Source organism: Helianthus annuus, chromosome 5 (assembly GCF_002127325.2).
Source record: "Helianthus annuus cultivar XRQ/B chromosome 5, HanXRQr2.0-SUNRISE, whole genome shotgun sequence".
Classification (NCBI taxonomy): Eukaryota; Viridiplantae; Streptophyta; class Magnoliopsida; order Asterales; family Asteraceae; genus Helianthus; species Helianthus annuus.
In genome coordinates, this window is record NC_035437.2 from 103898020 (window position 1) to 103913354 (window position 15335).

Genomic DNA, 15335 nt, shown 5'->3' on the forward strand with positions numbered 1-15335 from the left:
TAATAAATAAAGTATTTTAAGCTTTATAAGCTGTTCGGGAAACTCAGATTTCCTGTAGAACTCGAAAAGCCTTTTTAAAGTCTTTAAAATGACCGAAAAGCCCCTACGGGGCATAATATTAACTTAAACTCGTTACGGGCATTACGGAAGGTATCCTACTGATACCAAAATACTTTTAAGGCATATTAACTTAGGAAATAAGCGTACGACTCTTATGGTTAACCGTTTCGCCTATTTGCGCACACGGTACGGCTCATGGAACTAGTTTTCGTGCAATAGCCGATATGGGTCAGATTATATTATTTGAACCCCAAAATCCAGAGTATGAACTATAACCCATATAACACAAGTCACTGAACTTGTTGGGTCCAAATCATACTCCCTTCTCGGTTTTCGCCTTTTCGTGCGAATTAACCATATCTATATATCGGAATCAACCGGTTTAAGCTACGGCTAATACAAGGACCGTTAGGATTCTAAGAGGTTAATTAAAACCTTCGTTCCAGATTAGGAGCCCCAGTAAAAGCTATCGGTGACTTGATCTAAATTAAGGATTAATACTTGCAAAGGTAAATACTTTAACTTATTTCCCCTATATGGGCTTGGGTTACGGTATATTAATACCGCTTGATTGAGCATTATATAATTCCATCGCTTAGGTGGTTAATTGATTAAATATGATCGGCTCATTTAAACAGTTTTGTTGCTTATAAGCCTTTGGGGGGTTTAATGACCGTTGTCCCGGATATCCTCGGCATCATTTTACGAAATGGCCACGACCATCGACATCCCGGTGTAGGCGTACACCCGGTATAAAGTGTCGACATTAAAACTAAAAGACGTAGCCGTTGGTTTCTGTACTACGGTTTTACGCAAACGTGGTGTGTCTATAAATCTTTAACCCGGCACGACCCGGGCTACTGAACGCATAAAAGAACATGTAAAACGTTCACAAGATCATTATGAATTTTCCCAAGTTATAAAAGAGTTTGTGCCTTGTGCATTCAAATCAATTTTAATAAACATTTTTAAATGTGTCAGTTGAATGTATTTACCAGTGTAAACTGACGTATTTTCCCCAAAAAGATTAAGTGCAGGTACCTAAACGTAATTGGCTGGTATTAGCTCCCTAGCGTCGGGATAAGCCTCGCAAGCTTGATTGCAGTATCTAATGGAACAATACTTTACCTTTATTTACGATCCACTGTGGATATTCAACTTCTGTAATACATTGATATTATCACAAGAGGTTGAAATTTATATATTTATCTTATGCTTCCGCTGTGCATTATATAATTGTGTGGTTTGACTATATTGTTGCCAACATCGTCACGGTAATCCCCCACCGGGCCCACCGGTGAGACACGTGGAAATCGGGGTGTGACAGGTTGGTATCAGAGCCAACATTGAGTGAATTAAACACTATCCTAATGTGTTTAATCTCAGTGACACAATTGCACATACTTGAGTCTAGACAAGAACTTAGGACAAATTCGGATTAATACTCCTTTTTGTCTTTATTTTTTCGATTTGATTTTTAATAAGTTTTGGAGCAGGAAAATGCCACCTGTTATATTCCGAGGAAGAGGAAGGGGACGAAGAGGCCGGGGAGAAATCGTGACACATCACGATCAAGAAGCTGGACCATCTGGTACAAGACATCCTTCGATGACAAGGAGCGAAGAGCCACAACGACGAAGAGATCTTTACGAACCCGCGAGGCATTCCACTTCGCACAGCTCGACGCCATCCTACCGGCACTCCTTTGGGCCAGATTCAGAAAATAATCCCAACAACCCACAACCTTCCTTCATACCTCTGCAACGTTCGGTTTCGCACCGGAATTATGACGACCCTACTCCATACTACGTAGCTCAGTTTAATCCGGCTGACTACATACAGGAACCTTCAGGTTTTGTTCCACTAGGGCCACAAGATCATTTTTCTGAAGATCCCATGGAGGAAGATGAGGATCCAACTGAACCAGCTCGTGGTACGCCCACGCATCCGATAGAAGTATCTGATGGATCTTCATATCATGGTCCGCAGTATCAAGGCCCAGACAGCTTTATGGCCTTGTTTGACCGACATGAGTGGTACAACACACCATCTCATCAGACATCGCAACCGAGACATCCACAGGATCCATCTGAGGATTCACGCTTTGAGGCAGTTACGCCACCACCTCCGCCACCGGCACAACCAGTAATACCTGATCCGCCGAGGCGTAGGAGGACAAATGCTCGTATGTCTACACGAGGAGGAGGGGGTATCCACTTCAGCACTCCTCGACATTCTAGTAGTAGCCACTATCCGCCGCTACAAGAAGAAGGACCACATCCTATCCGGTAGCCTCTTTTTAAGAAAATACTTCTATGTTCCCGAGTCATTTAACAGGGGGAGGTGAGGGGAGGGGAGAGAAGGGGAAGAAAAATTTTCTCTTCTAATCTCTCCAATTTGGGAGGATGAATATATGGTCATATTTGGTTATATTTTCTCTTCCATTTTCCCTCCCCTTCCCCGTTAAATGAAACTCGAAAACATGGTTTTTCATATTTTCATATCTTTTCCCTCCCCTGTTAAATGAGACTCAGGTACCGACAATATTTTCTAAATCTGTCACAATCACAAATAGATCTTTATTCTCTCTTCTCGCTTAACAGTGTGAGCTGGATTTCTGCTTATTCCGGCGACCGTCATCCATGGATGGTCACCGGCGGCGCCACAACCAAAGACACAACCGGTTCCGTCACCTACTTCCGGCAATTTCCGCTATCTCCGGCGCTATTCTCCTCCTCTTCTTTCTCCTCTCTTTCTTCGCCCCTTCACCTCATCATCTTCACCATTTCAGACATCACGCATCCGTAAGTTTTCTTCATTCATCATTACACAACATCAATTTCACTTTAATTTTCATTATTATTAATAATTTACGTTTAATTTCAGTTTGATGAAAATGTCATTAGCGACGATGACGATGCACCTAGGGTTTCTTCAACCTTCAAAGTTCCGGTTAGGTTTACTAGATTATGTTGTTTATACCATAATTTTATTCAGTTTTAGGTTATTTGATTGTGAATTGTTTTGTTGAGATCTAGACCAGTAGCAAGATGATTAGTGATAGAAATCTGTGGATTACAAGCATGTCAAAGTTTTATTATGGATGTAGTAATGCTAGCAGTCAGTTTCCAAGTAAGTGGTTAACATGTAAAATTCCGTAAAAATGCTTAGTTTATGTCGTTTTTTGTACAATTTGGGTGTTCTTTTGAACAACAGAAGCTCAATCCATCACACGGCCTAATCGATACTTGCTCATTGCTACCAGTGGAGGTTTAAACCAACAAAGGACTGGGGTGAGTGTTATACATTTTTTTGGTATAGTTAATGTTGTAGTTTAAGGTATTAAGTAACTTTACATGTTTTCTCAGATTACGGATGCCGTAGTTGCTGCACGAATTCTGAATGCTACACTTGTTGTCCCTAAGCTGGATAAGAAATCATTCTGGAAGGATGCTAGGTTAGTCATGAATTAAGTTAAAATTATAAGAGAACCAAATCCAAACACCCCCTAAGTACTTGTATATAGTTAATAAATATCTTTCTTTTTCTTTACAGTACCTTTTCAGAGATATTTGATGTTGATTGGTTTATATCAAGTTTATCAAAGGATGTTAAAATTATAAGAGATCTTCCTCATAAGGGTGGCAAGAAATGGTCTCCATACAGTACTCGTGTACCTAGGAAGTGTAACGAAAGATGTTATCATATTCGTGTACTCCCTTTGTTTTCCAAAAGACGTGTAAGTTTTTTGACTCTTCTAGTTTTCTTTTACGTTTTTTAGTTAGATATTATGTGAAACTCATTACATCTATTATTTTTAACAGGCTGTTCAGCTAAGCAAGTTTGATTACAGACTTTCTAACAAGTTGGAAACTGATTTTCAAAAGCTTAGATGCAGGGTAAACTACCATGCTTTAAAATTTACCGATCCCATAATTAAAATGGGTCAAACATTGGTCAATCGAATGAGAAAAATGGGCAAACACTTTGTTGCTTTACACTTGAGGTATGCCTTTGAGGTCTATTTATATGTCGTAGTAATTTCTTTTCAACCTCATGATAGATCCTTTCACTATACATAAAAAAGTAACAATAGTCTTCTTATATTTCGTGGTTAACTCTTATGCTTCACATATTGATACAGGTTCGAACCAGATATGCTTGCATTCTCGGGATGTTACTATGGCGGAGGAGAAAAGGAAATAAAAGAACTTAATAAAATACGGAAAAGGTGGAAAACTTTACATGTAAGTGCTCAATTATTAATTTAGAGTAAAATGTCATTTTCGTCCTTGAGGTTTGGCCAGTTTTGCGACTTTCCTCCGAAGGTTTGTTTTTCAGCATGGATCCAAAAGGTTTGAAATCTTGTCATTTTCATCTGACTTGTTAACTCCGTCCGTTTTTCTCCGTTAAGTTAGGGGTATTTTCGTCTTTTTTGTTAACTTAAAGGGCAATTCGGTCTTTTTCAGGGGTATCCGGTCTTTAAACATAAAGTGAAAATTGTCGAACTGCCCTTTAAGTTCGCAAAAAAGACGGAAATACCCTTAACGGAGAAAAATGGATGGAGAACGAGCCGAATGAGTGGCAAGATTTCAAACATTTTGGATCCAGATGCGGAAAAGCAAACCTTTGGACGAAAGTCGCAGTACTAGCCAAACCTCAGGGACAAAGATGGCATTTTACTCAATAATATATAATGCTTGCATATATGCAAATATGATTTTTTTATGGTTTATAAAACGTATTTACAGATTAGTGATCCGGAGAAAGAAAGGAGGCAAGGGAGGTGCCCGCTTACACCCGAAGAAGTAGGTTTAATGTTAAGAGCACTCGGGTATGATAAAGATATTAACATTTATGTGGCTTCTGGTGACGTATATGGCGGCAATGAAACATTGAATCCGTTGAGGGCGCTTTTTCCAAATATTTATTCAAAAGAAACCATAGCTACCGAACAAGAGCTCGAACCATTTTCGTCATTTTCTTCCCGTATGGCGGCGCTAGATTATATGGTGTGTGATGAAAGCGATGTTTTTGTTACCAACAATAATGGTAATATGGCCAAAATATTAGCGGGACGGAGGTACATTTTTCTCTCTTTTCGGTTTATCATTTCCATTTTAGAGACAAAAAAAAATCATAAAAATCTAGGAAATTAACTAGGGGTGTGAATTTCCAACACAACACGAACCTAACACGAAATTTGTGGGTTTGGGTTTAAGTCTAAACGGGTTCGGGTCAGTTTCAGGTTGAACCCGCGAACCCGCTTAGCTAAATGGGCCGGGTTCGGGTCAACCCCGTCGGGTTCGTGTGTTGACATGTTTAACCAATTTATATTATATTATATTTTTTTATAATATGTTTTATGTTATAAATTAAATTGAGTGTATTTTAGGCCATGATTATAACTTAAAAAAGAGAGATTGACATAAGATTTTGTAAATTAAATGAAAATGTATTATATACGTTTATGTTTTTTAGTAAATTTCTTAATTTGCGGAAAAACAAATTAAAAAAAATTCAGGTTGAACGGGTTGGTCAACCCGTGAATATTCGGGTCGTGTTCGGGTTCGTATGTATGACATGATTTTCGGGTTCGGGTCAGGTTCGTCTAAAATTTTCGGGTTTGGGTCGGGTTGAACATGCGAACACGACCCGTTTAGCACCCCTAAAGTTAATGCAATAATGATCATAAGCTCATTCCTTTTTTTTAAATTACAGGAGATACTTCGGACACAAACCGACAATACGCCCAAACGCAAAGAAATTGTCTCGTTTGTTCATGGACCGAAACAACTTGACATGGGAAGAGTTCTCTTCACAGGTTCGGGTTCATCAAATAGGTTTCATGGGGGAGCCAAATGAGGCGAGGCCCGGGCGAGGTGAGTTTCATGAAAACCCGACTTCATGTATTTGTGAAAAAACAAATCATAAATCAAAAACGGTATCGCTCCCTCGAAAAATCAGGAATGGGATACCGGAGGCGGATGAAACTGGTAATGATGAATATATGGATAATAATCGAGAATCGTATAACCAAGATGAAAATGAAGACGAAGATGGGGATGAAGACGAAGACAGGATCGTCTCTAATCTTCAGTATCTTCTTAATGACACACTTGTTGATGAATTTTCTACGGGCTCAGATGAAAATGAGTTGGAAGACTTGCTTTCGGATTGAGTACTTTGACTTACAGCCAACCCAGTCAAACAAAAATGATCAAAGTGCCTATTGTGTTGCCGGGTCCTTTGGGTGTAAATTTTGTAGATATGAACTGATGGGTGATGTGGAAATGGCGAACGATTTTGTGGAGTTTAGATCGTACTGTATTGACTATTTAAGTTGTGTAGAAAGTGGAAAAAAAAAAGAATATAACGCATCTGTTGTAGCTGTAAAAAGTAATGAACAAGAAAATGAACACTTTTGAGAGCAGAGAAAATCAGAATGCCTTGTTGCGATGTCAAATAAGGTTAAACTATAATCAGTTTATCAATGTGTACAAATCATATGTGTCAATTATAAATCTGTTCTTAGTTTAAATCACAAATGTCAACCATAACCCATATACACCTTAAATCCAGTAACCTTAAGGAGTGACCATTTCACGGTTTCAGACCCGACCCGTCTAAATGCGTACACTGACCCGTATTCTGTTGGTTTGGTTCTCGGTCCATGAAATTGAGCTAATCGGGTTATTTTCTGCTAAACTGTTCTTAGTTTACTGTTAATTTTCTGTTGTTTATTGTTTTATTTGTTTATGTTCACCGTCTCAGTTTATTGTTATCAATTTTGTTTCGTTTAAAATTAGATTGTGTTTATCAATTATCAGTTTGTAAGCATGAGAAACCATGACCGTGAGGAACTGTGACCCATGAAGAACCTAGGACCGAACTATATCTTTTGGTTTGGTTCTCGGTTCTCTTACTCTTTCTTTCACCCCCAAGTAACCCGAACTACCCATTTATCTATTCTCTAAATGACATGTAATCAAGTTGTAAACATGTGAAAAAAATTGAAGGTTTGTAAAAAGTGGTTAAACGTGATCACCGATCAATAAGTATACTTATCGGGATTGTCTTGTTTGGTTATACAGGCTAAACAGGTTAATCCAAATATGTTGGGAATTATCAAGCACTATTTTTGAGTCATATGTCAGCAAATTATACTTTATATATGGTTTAGACAATTTATCTCATTACAATCAGTGTGTGATGTGAAATAAAAGCAATATATTTTATTTTTAGCTTATAATTAATTCTGGGGCCCCTAAAATCTCCCTTGAAATTGCATAGGATGTGGGGTTCAAATACTTTCAATCCTTATATTTTGAACGTGAAATGGAACGTTACAATCGTGAGAGATCTCGTGGGTGCTTTTTACTCCAAAAAGAACGAGAATTGACATCAAACTTATCCGAAACACACAAAACATATATTCCTTAGGTCTTAATATAAAACCAAAATGTTAAAAAGGAAATATAATGATTATCTACATAATTAAAATCTAAATTTGTCTAAGTTACTTTACAATGATTGAGATTAGGTATGATTCAATATTTTTTTAAATGTCTTTTTTTCCACTTAAATTTTTTGAAATTATGTCTAGTCACACGTGACCGGTTGCTACAAAAATACATGGATCTATAGAAATTTTGGGTATATATGTTTTTTTACCCCTGGTTCTATAGAAATTTTTGGGTATATACGTTTTCGACCCTCCGTTGGAAATCTCAAGCTTCGCCACTGGATGTTGACACAATAAACTCATTAGAAGTTTCACGGTCGAGGCCTCACAGACACTCTGATGGTCAAGTCAATCACTTATATAAGCAATATTAAGTAACATTGTTTGTATTAGCAGTGTTGCATGATTTAAAAATTGTTAAAAAATATTAAAACAAAGTTATATTTCAAAACATGGTAATTTTGATCATAATCTATATACATTTTTGTTTTATTTAAACGGAATTATTGAAATACTTTTATTAAACTATATGTTCGATTATATATTATATATATTGTTTGAAAAATAAATAAATAGGAAGTTATCATGGTTTGGTTTCCTGGTTCTAGTCCAAAGCCACATATGTAGTGGTCTCTTCAACTTGACACGTGGTATTACTAACAACCATGACTGCCATGTCACTTGTATCGAGTCACACCTAAGATCCTACGTTGGCACCTTATCCACTTTTCAATTATGTAACGTCACGTTGAGTATTTTCAAGAAAATAAGTGAAGAACAAAAATAAGTTTGGTGCTTAAAACTTTAAAGTGCTGGTGTTTACCTCTTAACGAGACTCTTAATGGTTTCGACCTTTTACTGGTTTAACATTTAATGGTTCAGACTGTTTGTTTCACAAGTAGATGTCTGAATGGTTAAGACATTTGCCTCCGAATGGTTAAGATTTATACAGAGTCTGAATGGTTGAGACCTCTAATCTGAATTGGTCAGACATTTACCTCTGAACGGCTAAACATTATACCAGCTCTTAATGATTCAGACCTCTTATTGGTTCAGCACTTAAACATTCAGATGTTGCCAAACATCCCCTAAATGCATTTAGATAACCGGTAATTAGTAAATAATTGTATCTGTCCCTCAAAGAACAATGATAAGGTATCTCTTCTCTATTCATAAGATAAAAGGTTTAAATTTTACAAAATACATATATAACTAATTAATACAAGTGGTTTAGGTTTTGAAGTTCTTCTGAAAAAACAAATGTATTTATTAATAAATACCTTATTTGTTTTTTTATTATATTTTTAAATATACTTATTCTAGAAAAAAAAATTATAAAGTTCATAGGTTTGGCTTTAGGTTAAACGAGTTTGGGTTAGATTTTAGATCGCACATGCAAACATGTTTAGTTAACTAGACTAGGTTTGTGTTAACTAGATGGTTGGTTTCACATATTGGCCCATACAATTTTATAAACTTGAAGTTCTTTTTTCTATTAAAAACTTAAAAATAGTTGATATTTTATGTAGAAATTAAAAAACATAGTACTTTAATAAAAGAAAATATGTTTTTTTTTTACTCTATAGCCTAACAGTTGAAAATTTAATAAGTTAGTCGATAGGAGAATGTATGTGTAATTTTGTCCAAATTACATTATCTCAGAAATTATCAACTTAAATCGTGGTTATGCCCTCGTCGACATGTTGGTTTTGTGTTATGGTAGATGAGGACGTTGCTAACTTGTTTGTGAAGATGGATATGATCGGATGATTCCGCTAATGACACGATAAAGCTCCAGTAATCCGTTAAGTCGTCCGTTAGTAATCCAAATTTGACGTTAAAAAAAAAAAGATTGAAGTATTGTCTCTTTCCTCTATACTAATTAGAAAACTAAGGGGTTAGCTATAGCTTTTTGCTGATCTCTTTTCTCTATACTATTTAGAAAATGTGTGTAATTGGAGTAATTAGTTAAACAAACCCACAATTTGGGTATAAATTCAACAAATAAGAAAAAGACCATTTTACCCTTTTTCCACGTGTCAAGACATGAATGGAAGAATGAGATATACTCTGACCATGAATACCGAAGCCCACCTTCATCTCCGGGATCCTCAAACCAACCTTATAAATATAACAACAACTTCCGATCATTCATTCAACACACTCTCTTCTTCTTCTTCTTCTTCATAGATTTCATTACCTTAAACCCCATCATCATTCAATCTTCAATGGCATCTTATACTGTACAAATTTCGCTTTAAACTCCACGCTTATTTGTCCCAAAGTTTGAAGCTTTATGGGTTTTAAGCTGTTAAACACACCAAATGCAAATTAGGGTTTTAATCTTTATGTCTTTCTGAGCATAACCCATCTGCTTCTTGATGGCATTTTCGTGATTACTACCAAATTCACCTTCATTTTTCGATAATGGCGTCTGTGCCGCAGTCATTTGGGCTGCGGCTGCGGCGGTCGGAGGTGGGTTTCCGGCCGCCGGTGCTTTTCCGCCGGAGGATCTTGATTCGAAACAGTGATTGTAAAATTAAGTGTTGCTGCTCCGGTAAGGTAACCCCGATCCGGATAATTGGTTCCGGGTCGGGTCGGTATAATGCTGATGAATGGGTTGATTTGAAGAAGATGACTCATAAAGATAGAATTCAAGCTGCCCCTGCATTGCCCTTTGCATCATCATCTAAGTATGTTGTTTGATTATTTTTACACTATGCATTTTGAATTTCTTGTTTATATAATTCTTGTTTGATTATGAGATGATGATGATGATTATTAAAAATTGATGCAAAATAAATTATCTTTAGTTGGCAAACGGGCAACAAGCTGCGCCGCTACCCCTTTTTGAATAGCAAAACTAAGTCTTTTAAAAACTACATTCATAGATATCGGGGTCATAACATTACTATGCATGACCTCTGAACTCGACTAAGTAGGTCCACGGCTCTGGCGCCAAAAAACCAAAAGTATCAAAAGCAAACGAGAATTTGATTAGTAAAATCTTTGCTTTTGAATTAAGTAGAGCACATTTGAGGTGAATTTTGAAATGAAAATTGGTGTAGATCCTTGACATCTTCAAGACAAGAGAAATTCTTTCCACGCTGTACACCGAAAAACTCGGGGCCCCAGTTTCGTGACACTCCACCAAAAAGAGGTACTTTCTTCAACTTGTGGTTGTTAGTTCTGCCTAATAATATATGGTGCAAAACACTCCGATTTCACTTTTGTTATGCAGTTCCCTTTAAATATTGACTGACTCAACAACCAGTATTAGCTGTTGTTAGTTATGTTGACTTGTCATGCTAGTTTAATTAGCTGATGTGGCATTATATCAAACCGATGATGTGGCAACTACTATGCAGGCATCTACATCATTGGTTTTATGCAATTGGGATGCCACGTCAGCTACTTCACACAATTGACATGCCCCAGTGGCATATGTGATACAACATTGAATCTTGAGTAAATTGCATTTTACGTCCTTTAAGTTTCAGCAAAATTCCAGGCGTTGTCCTTTAACTAACGAAGTTACAGCGGATGTCCTTTATGTTCTAATTTCTTTACAGGCGGTGTCCTTTCTCCCTAAAAATAAAGGACAACCGCTGTAAGGAAATCAAAACATAAAGGACATTTGCTGTAAAGAAATTAAAATATAAAGGACATCTGTTGTAATTTCGTTAGTTAAAGGACAACGCCTGAAATTTTGCTGAAACTTAAAGGACGTATAATGCAATTTACCCCTTTATCTAATAAACGAGCCATGATTATTGAGGCATTGGTGACTTTTATGCTGTTGCTTGTTGGTTATTTTGGTATTTCCTGTCGGATAATGTATTGTTTTTTTTAAATACAGACACCGGTATTGCAAATGAGAAGGATTGGGGCATAAGTTTAAATGAACATGTGAACGAGTCCGGTGTGAATGCGGATGGTAGTACATGGTACAGAGAAAGTGGAGAAGATTTTGGTGAAAATGGATTTAGATGTAGATGGACGAAAATGGGTGGTCAAAGTCACGATGGTCTTTCAGAATGGAAAGAAACGGTATTATTAACTACTTATAATAATAATAATCATGATCTTAATATCTTATGTGTTAGTTTTGTTGAGAAAATAGCCGAATTTACCAAAGGAATTATTACTAAATGGCCTTTGATCTTAAAACATAATTGACTAGCAAATAGCATTCATTCGTTAGATTTTATATTTAAAGAAGTTATCCCCAACATTGTTTCCATAACGTTATAAAGTATCACCCCAGGTGGATGCATTAACTGGATTTGTTGATGTCATTGACAGTGGTGGGAGAAAAGCGATTGGACCGGATACAAAGAGCTAGGTATTTTCTTTTCATTTTATATCGTTAATGCTTTTATAAAATTCATTTAACTGCAACAAATACCACATAAGTGTTAAGAATATCGTTTGTTTAAAGGCGTGTATGTTTCTTATTACTTTCATCTCTCAAAGTAACTAGTGTTTACGATGGCTTATTTTAAAAGCTTATGTTATTAGAAAACATCTTATTTCACTCTTCGGGGAATATTTTAGGATAAATTACAAGTTTTGTCCTTTATCTTAATACCACTTATCAGGCGGTGTCCTTTTTAACGAATTTTGGCAAGTTTTGCCCTTTACAAGGAATTTTGTTGCACGTTTTGTCCTTTAGGCTTAACCCAGTTAGATTTTCTTGTTAAATCTTGTCACCCAAGGGTATTTTAGTCTTTTTACCCATTTATTTAATATTATTTAAAAGAATAAAACAAAATATTTTAGGGTTGACTCTTGAAATAAATGGGTAAAAAGACTAAAATACCCTTGACAAGATTTAACAAGAAAACCTAACTGGGTTAAGCCTAAAGGACAAAACGTGTAACAAAATTTCTTGTAAAGGGCAAAACTTGTCAAAATTCGTTAAAAAGGACACCGCCTGATAAGTGGTATTAAGATAAAGGACAAAACTTGTAATTTTTCCAATATTTTATCATAAAATGAGACACACGAAGATATAACGAAACATAATGTATTAAGATGATAATTTTGGTGATCATGCAGGCGTTGAGAAATCTGGAAGAAATTCTGAAGGGGATTCGTGGTGGGAAACATGGCGAGAAGTTCTTTACCAAGATGAATGGAGGTTAATATCGTAATTTTAAGCAGTTTTTGCTCATATTCTAATTTTAATATCGCAAATTGGCTCTTTGAATTGCAGTAATCTAGCAAGGATTGAAAGAAGTGCACAAAAGCAAGCAAAATCAGGCATAGAAAATGCCGGTTGGTATGAAAACTGGTACGTACTTTATGTCTGTTTCATAAAACTATTTAAAAAATTGTATACACTAAAAACAGACTTTAGGCAACTTTCAACATGTTTGACCCGTTCGACCTGTTAAACACAACTCCTTTTTTCTGACAAATTTGTTTTGATGTAGGTGGGAAAAATACGATGCCAAAGGGTGGACCGAAAAAGGAGCACATAAATACGGTAGATTAAATGAACAATCGTGGTGGGAGAAATGGGGAGAGCATTATGATGGAAGAGGATCTGTTCTCAAATGGTATTATTCTTTTCTATCCAATGTTTTAGAAACCGGTTCAAACCGGCTGGTTGTACCGGTTAAACCGCCCGGTACACCCGGTTGAACCGCCTGATACACCCGGTTAAACCATTTTTGAGCCAAATCCGGTACGGTATAAAAACCGGATTTTAAAACATTGTTTCTATCACCACATGTAAAGTTATCTTTTGTAATATTAAATAATCAGAATCAGATTATGCACGCTACCGTAATAGCAATGATCACTTCTCAAGGTGTGGATTTTAATGTTTTTTTTTTGTAATTCGCAGGACGGACAAATGGGCCGAAACTGAACTTGGAACGAGATGGGGAGACAAATGGGAAGAGAAATTTTTTTCGGGTATCGGGTCTCGTCAAGGAGAAACCTGGCATGTATCCCCTGCTGGTGAACGTATGTCTCAAATTTGTTTCAAGACTTGGAAGTTTAATAAATTGTCATAGTTAATGACATAAAAATGAAAATTGTTAAATTACTTGTGGTAAAATATTCTTCCATGTGACAGGTTGGTCAAGGACATGGGGCGAAGAACACTTTGGAAACGGGTATTTACATCAAACAGATGAACGATAAGCTTCATTTGAGTTTAAATAGGGTGATCAAAAACAGTTTTTAACTAACCGAACCGCCCAAACCAAAGCAAGTTTGACATCCAAACGGTTTGGTTTTCGCGATTTGATGGTTCGGCCTGGTTTAAAACTTGGACGTTTTGTTTGACCCTTGTTATACTCACACATACACAAATAGCTAGAGTGATTATGTTAACACTAGAGTAATTATTATTACTACAACAAAATGAAGTAGCGTAATAATTATCTCTAGTTCAAAATTGTAGCGTAATAGTTAATCTAGTTATTTGTACGTTTCTCATAGTAATATCTATTTGTACCGGATCCCACCCCTATACATATATATAGAGAGAGAGAGAGAGAGATTTTGAATATTCAAGTATGTGTATGTATCATTATCATGTATAAGCTCTATAATTTTAAAATTTGTAATGCAAATAATGATAGATAAAAAACATTTTTTAAATGCCAAACCACCAAACCCAAAAAAACCGATTTCATTTGTTGTTTCACGAAACTAGGGATGAGCTCAGTACCAACCGGTACCGAAAATCCCAAAAATTGGGTACCGGTACCGAAAATACCCGGTACGGTACGGTTCAGTACAGATACTGATATTTGAAGTTAAAAACTAGTACCGAAAACGCTAAATGTCGGTACCAATCGGTATCGAAAATTGAGTCGGTTCGGGAAATTCGGTACCATTTGCTCATCCCTACACGAAACCATAGTAGTGGTTTGGCCCAGAATTTCATTAAAACTGGCTGAACCGTACTGTGAACACCCCTAGTTTATACAATGCAAAATCTTATAGATGTGTTTCTTGGATTGTAGCAGCAAGGTGCACAAGTATGGAAAAAGCACAACAGGTGAAAGCTGGGATATTGTTGTAGACGAGGAAACTTATTACGAGTAAGCTATTATTAAATCCCGAGTCATTTATGTGCATTATCAACAACTTGACCCGCACCTTTATCTTGTGTTTAAAGGGCTGAACCACATTACGGGTGGGCAGACGTTGTTGGTGATTCAAGCCAGTTACTATCGATCCAACCACAAGAAAAACCACCGGGTGTGTACCCGTATCTTGACTTCGGGTCAACCCCTTCTCCATCATTGCCGAAAGACGATGATCCTTGACACCAAGTCGAACCAGGTGCTTGTTTTTTGCAGTCGGTTAAAAGGACCTCAATCCGGATTTGTTTTCGGGTGATTTGCATTGTTTATTTATTATATTTCCATTCTTGGTTTAGGGGAATGGTGTTAGTTTTCTTAATGGTGGATTGTATTGTTTGTTTCTTGGATAGACATTGTTCATTCATTCTGATATTGATGGATCTAGTCTAGGGATAGTTTAGATCTTCTTATGTTTAAACCTTTAAATATACATGGGTTACATAGGAAGGCTTGGCCCAATCTGAGCTAACAATCATAGACAATATTGCGAAAACGCCATTTAACCATAGGTTTGTTTGACTAGCTGTGTCGAGTCAACCTCAACTTGGGCGCTAGTCAATAAGACTTGCCTTCACTCGTATGGAAGATTAATTCAAATTCTGACTCGAGCCAGTTCATGACCCTACGAGCCAATGAGAATACTTAATATCCGTTATTCGAGTAAGCTAGCAAGCGAACCACCTCCAACTCAAGCTTATTAT

General features: G+C 36.6%; 2 protein-coding genes across 4 annotated transcripts; both read left to right on the forward strand.

Moving 5' to 3' along the window:
- The first annotated feature begins 2592 nt into the window (after positions 1 to 2592).
- Positions 2593 to 6584, forward strand: LOC110941046 (O-fucosyltransferase 6). 2 transcript variants are annotated; one of them, XM_022182646.2, is made up of 11 exons: positions 2593 to 2864; positions 2947 to 3012; positions 3099 to 3192; positions 3277 to 3353; positions 3429 to 3517; positions 3616 to 3799; positions 3885 to 4066; positions 4205 to 4307; positions 4812 to 5143; positions 5782 to 5942; positions 6028 to 6584. In XM_022182646.2, the coding sequence occupies exons 1-11, from the start codon at positions 2703 to 2705 to the stop codon at positions 6486 to 6488; spliced, it is 1911 nt and encodes a 636-aa protein (XP_022038338.1). In that variant the 5' UTR covers positions 2593 to 2702; the 3' UTR covers positions 6489 to 6584. The 2 variants fall into 2 exon arrangements, with proteins under 2 accessions (XP_022038338.1, XP_022038339.1); XM_022182647.2 differs by having other exon boundaries at positions 5782 to 6564.
- A 3050-nt stretch (positions 6585 to 9634) lies between these two features.
- On the forward strand, positions 9635 to 15038 carry LOC110941047. 2 transcript variants are annotated; one of them, XM_022182648.2, is made up of 11 exons: positions 9635 to 10218; positions 10594 to 10685; positions 11385 to 11575; positions 11831 to 11870; positions 12587 to 12668; positions 12744 to 12821; positions 12964 to 13089; positions 13380 to 13501; positions 13614 to 13653; positions 14512 to 14589; positions 14667 to 15038. In XM_022182648.2, exons 1-11 carry the CDS (start codon positions 9953 to 9955, stop codon positions 14815 to 14817), a joined length of 1266 nt encoding a protein of 421 aa, XP_022038340.1. In that variant the 5' UTR covers positions 9635 to 9952; the 3' UTR covers positions 14818 to 15038. The 2 variants fall into 2 exon arrangements, with proteins under 2 accessions (XP_022038340.1, XP_022038341.1); XM_022182649.2 differs by having other exon boundaries at positions 14515 to 14589.
- Positions 15039 to 15335: the final 297 nt, after the last annotated feature.

What these genes read in the sequence shown, in the direction of transcription:
- LOC110941046 (XM_022182646.2), top strand. Translation starts at nt 2,703, where the DNA reads ATGGATGGTCACCGGCGGCGCCACAACCAAAGACACAACCGGTTCCGT. An exon ending in TGCTAGCAGTCAGTTTCCAA is followed by an intron (nt 3,193 to 3,276) that starts GTAAGTGGTTAA and finishes TTTGAACAACAG; the next exon opens with AAGCTCAATCCATCACACGG. An exon ending in TGAGGCGAGGCCCGGGCGAG is followed by an intron (nt 5,943 to 6,027) that starts GTGAGTTTCATG and finishes TCGAAAAATCAG; the next exon opens with GAATGGGATACCGGAGGCGG.
- LOC110941047 (XM_022182648.2), top strand. Translation starts at nt 9,953, where the DNA reads ATGGCGTCTGTGCCGCAGTCATTTGGGCTGCGGCTGCGGCGGTCGGAG. An exon ending in CCCTTTGCATCATCATCTAA is followed by an intron (nt 10,219 to 10,593) that starts GTATGTTGTTTG and finishes AAATTGGTGTAG; the next exon opens with ATCCTTGACATCTTCAAGAC. An exon ending in CTTTACCAAGATGAATGGAG is followed by an intron (nt 12,669 to 12,743) that starts GTTAATATCGTA and finishes TTTGAATTGCAG; the next exon opens with TAATCTAGCAAGGATTGAAA.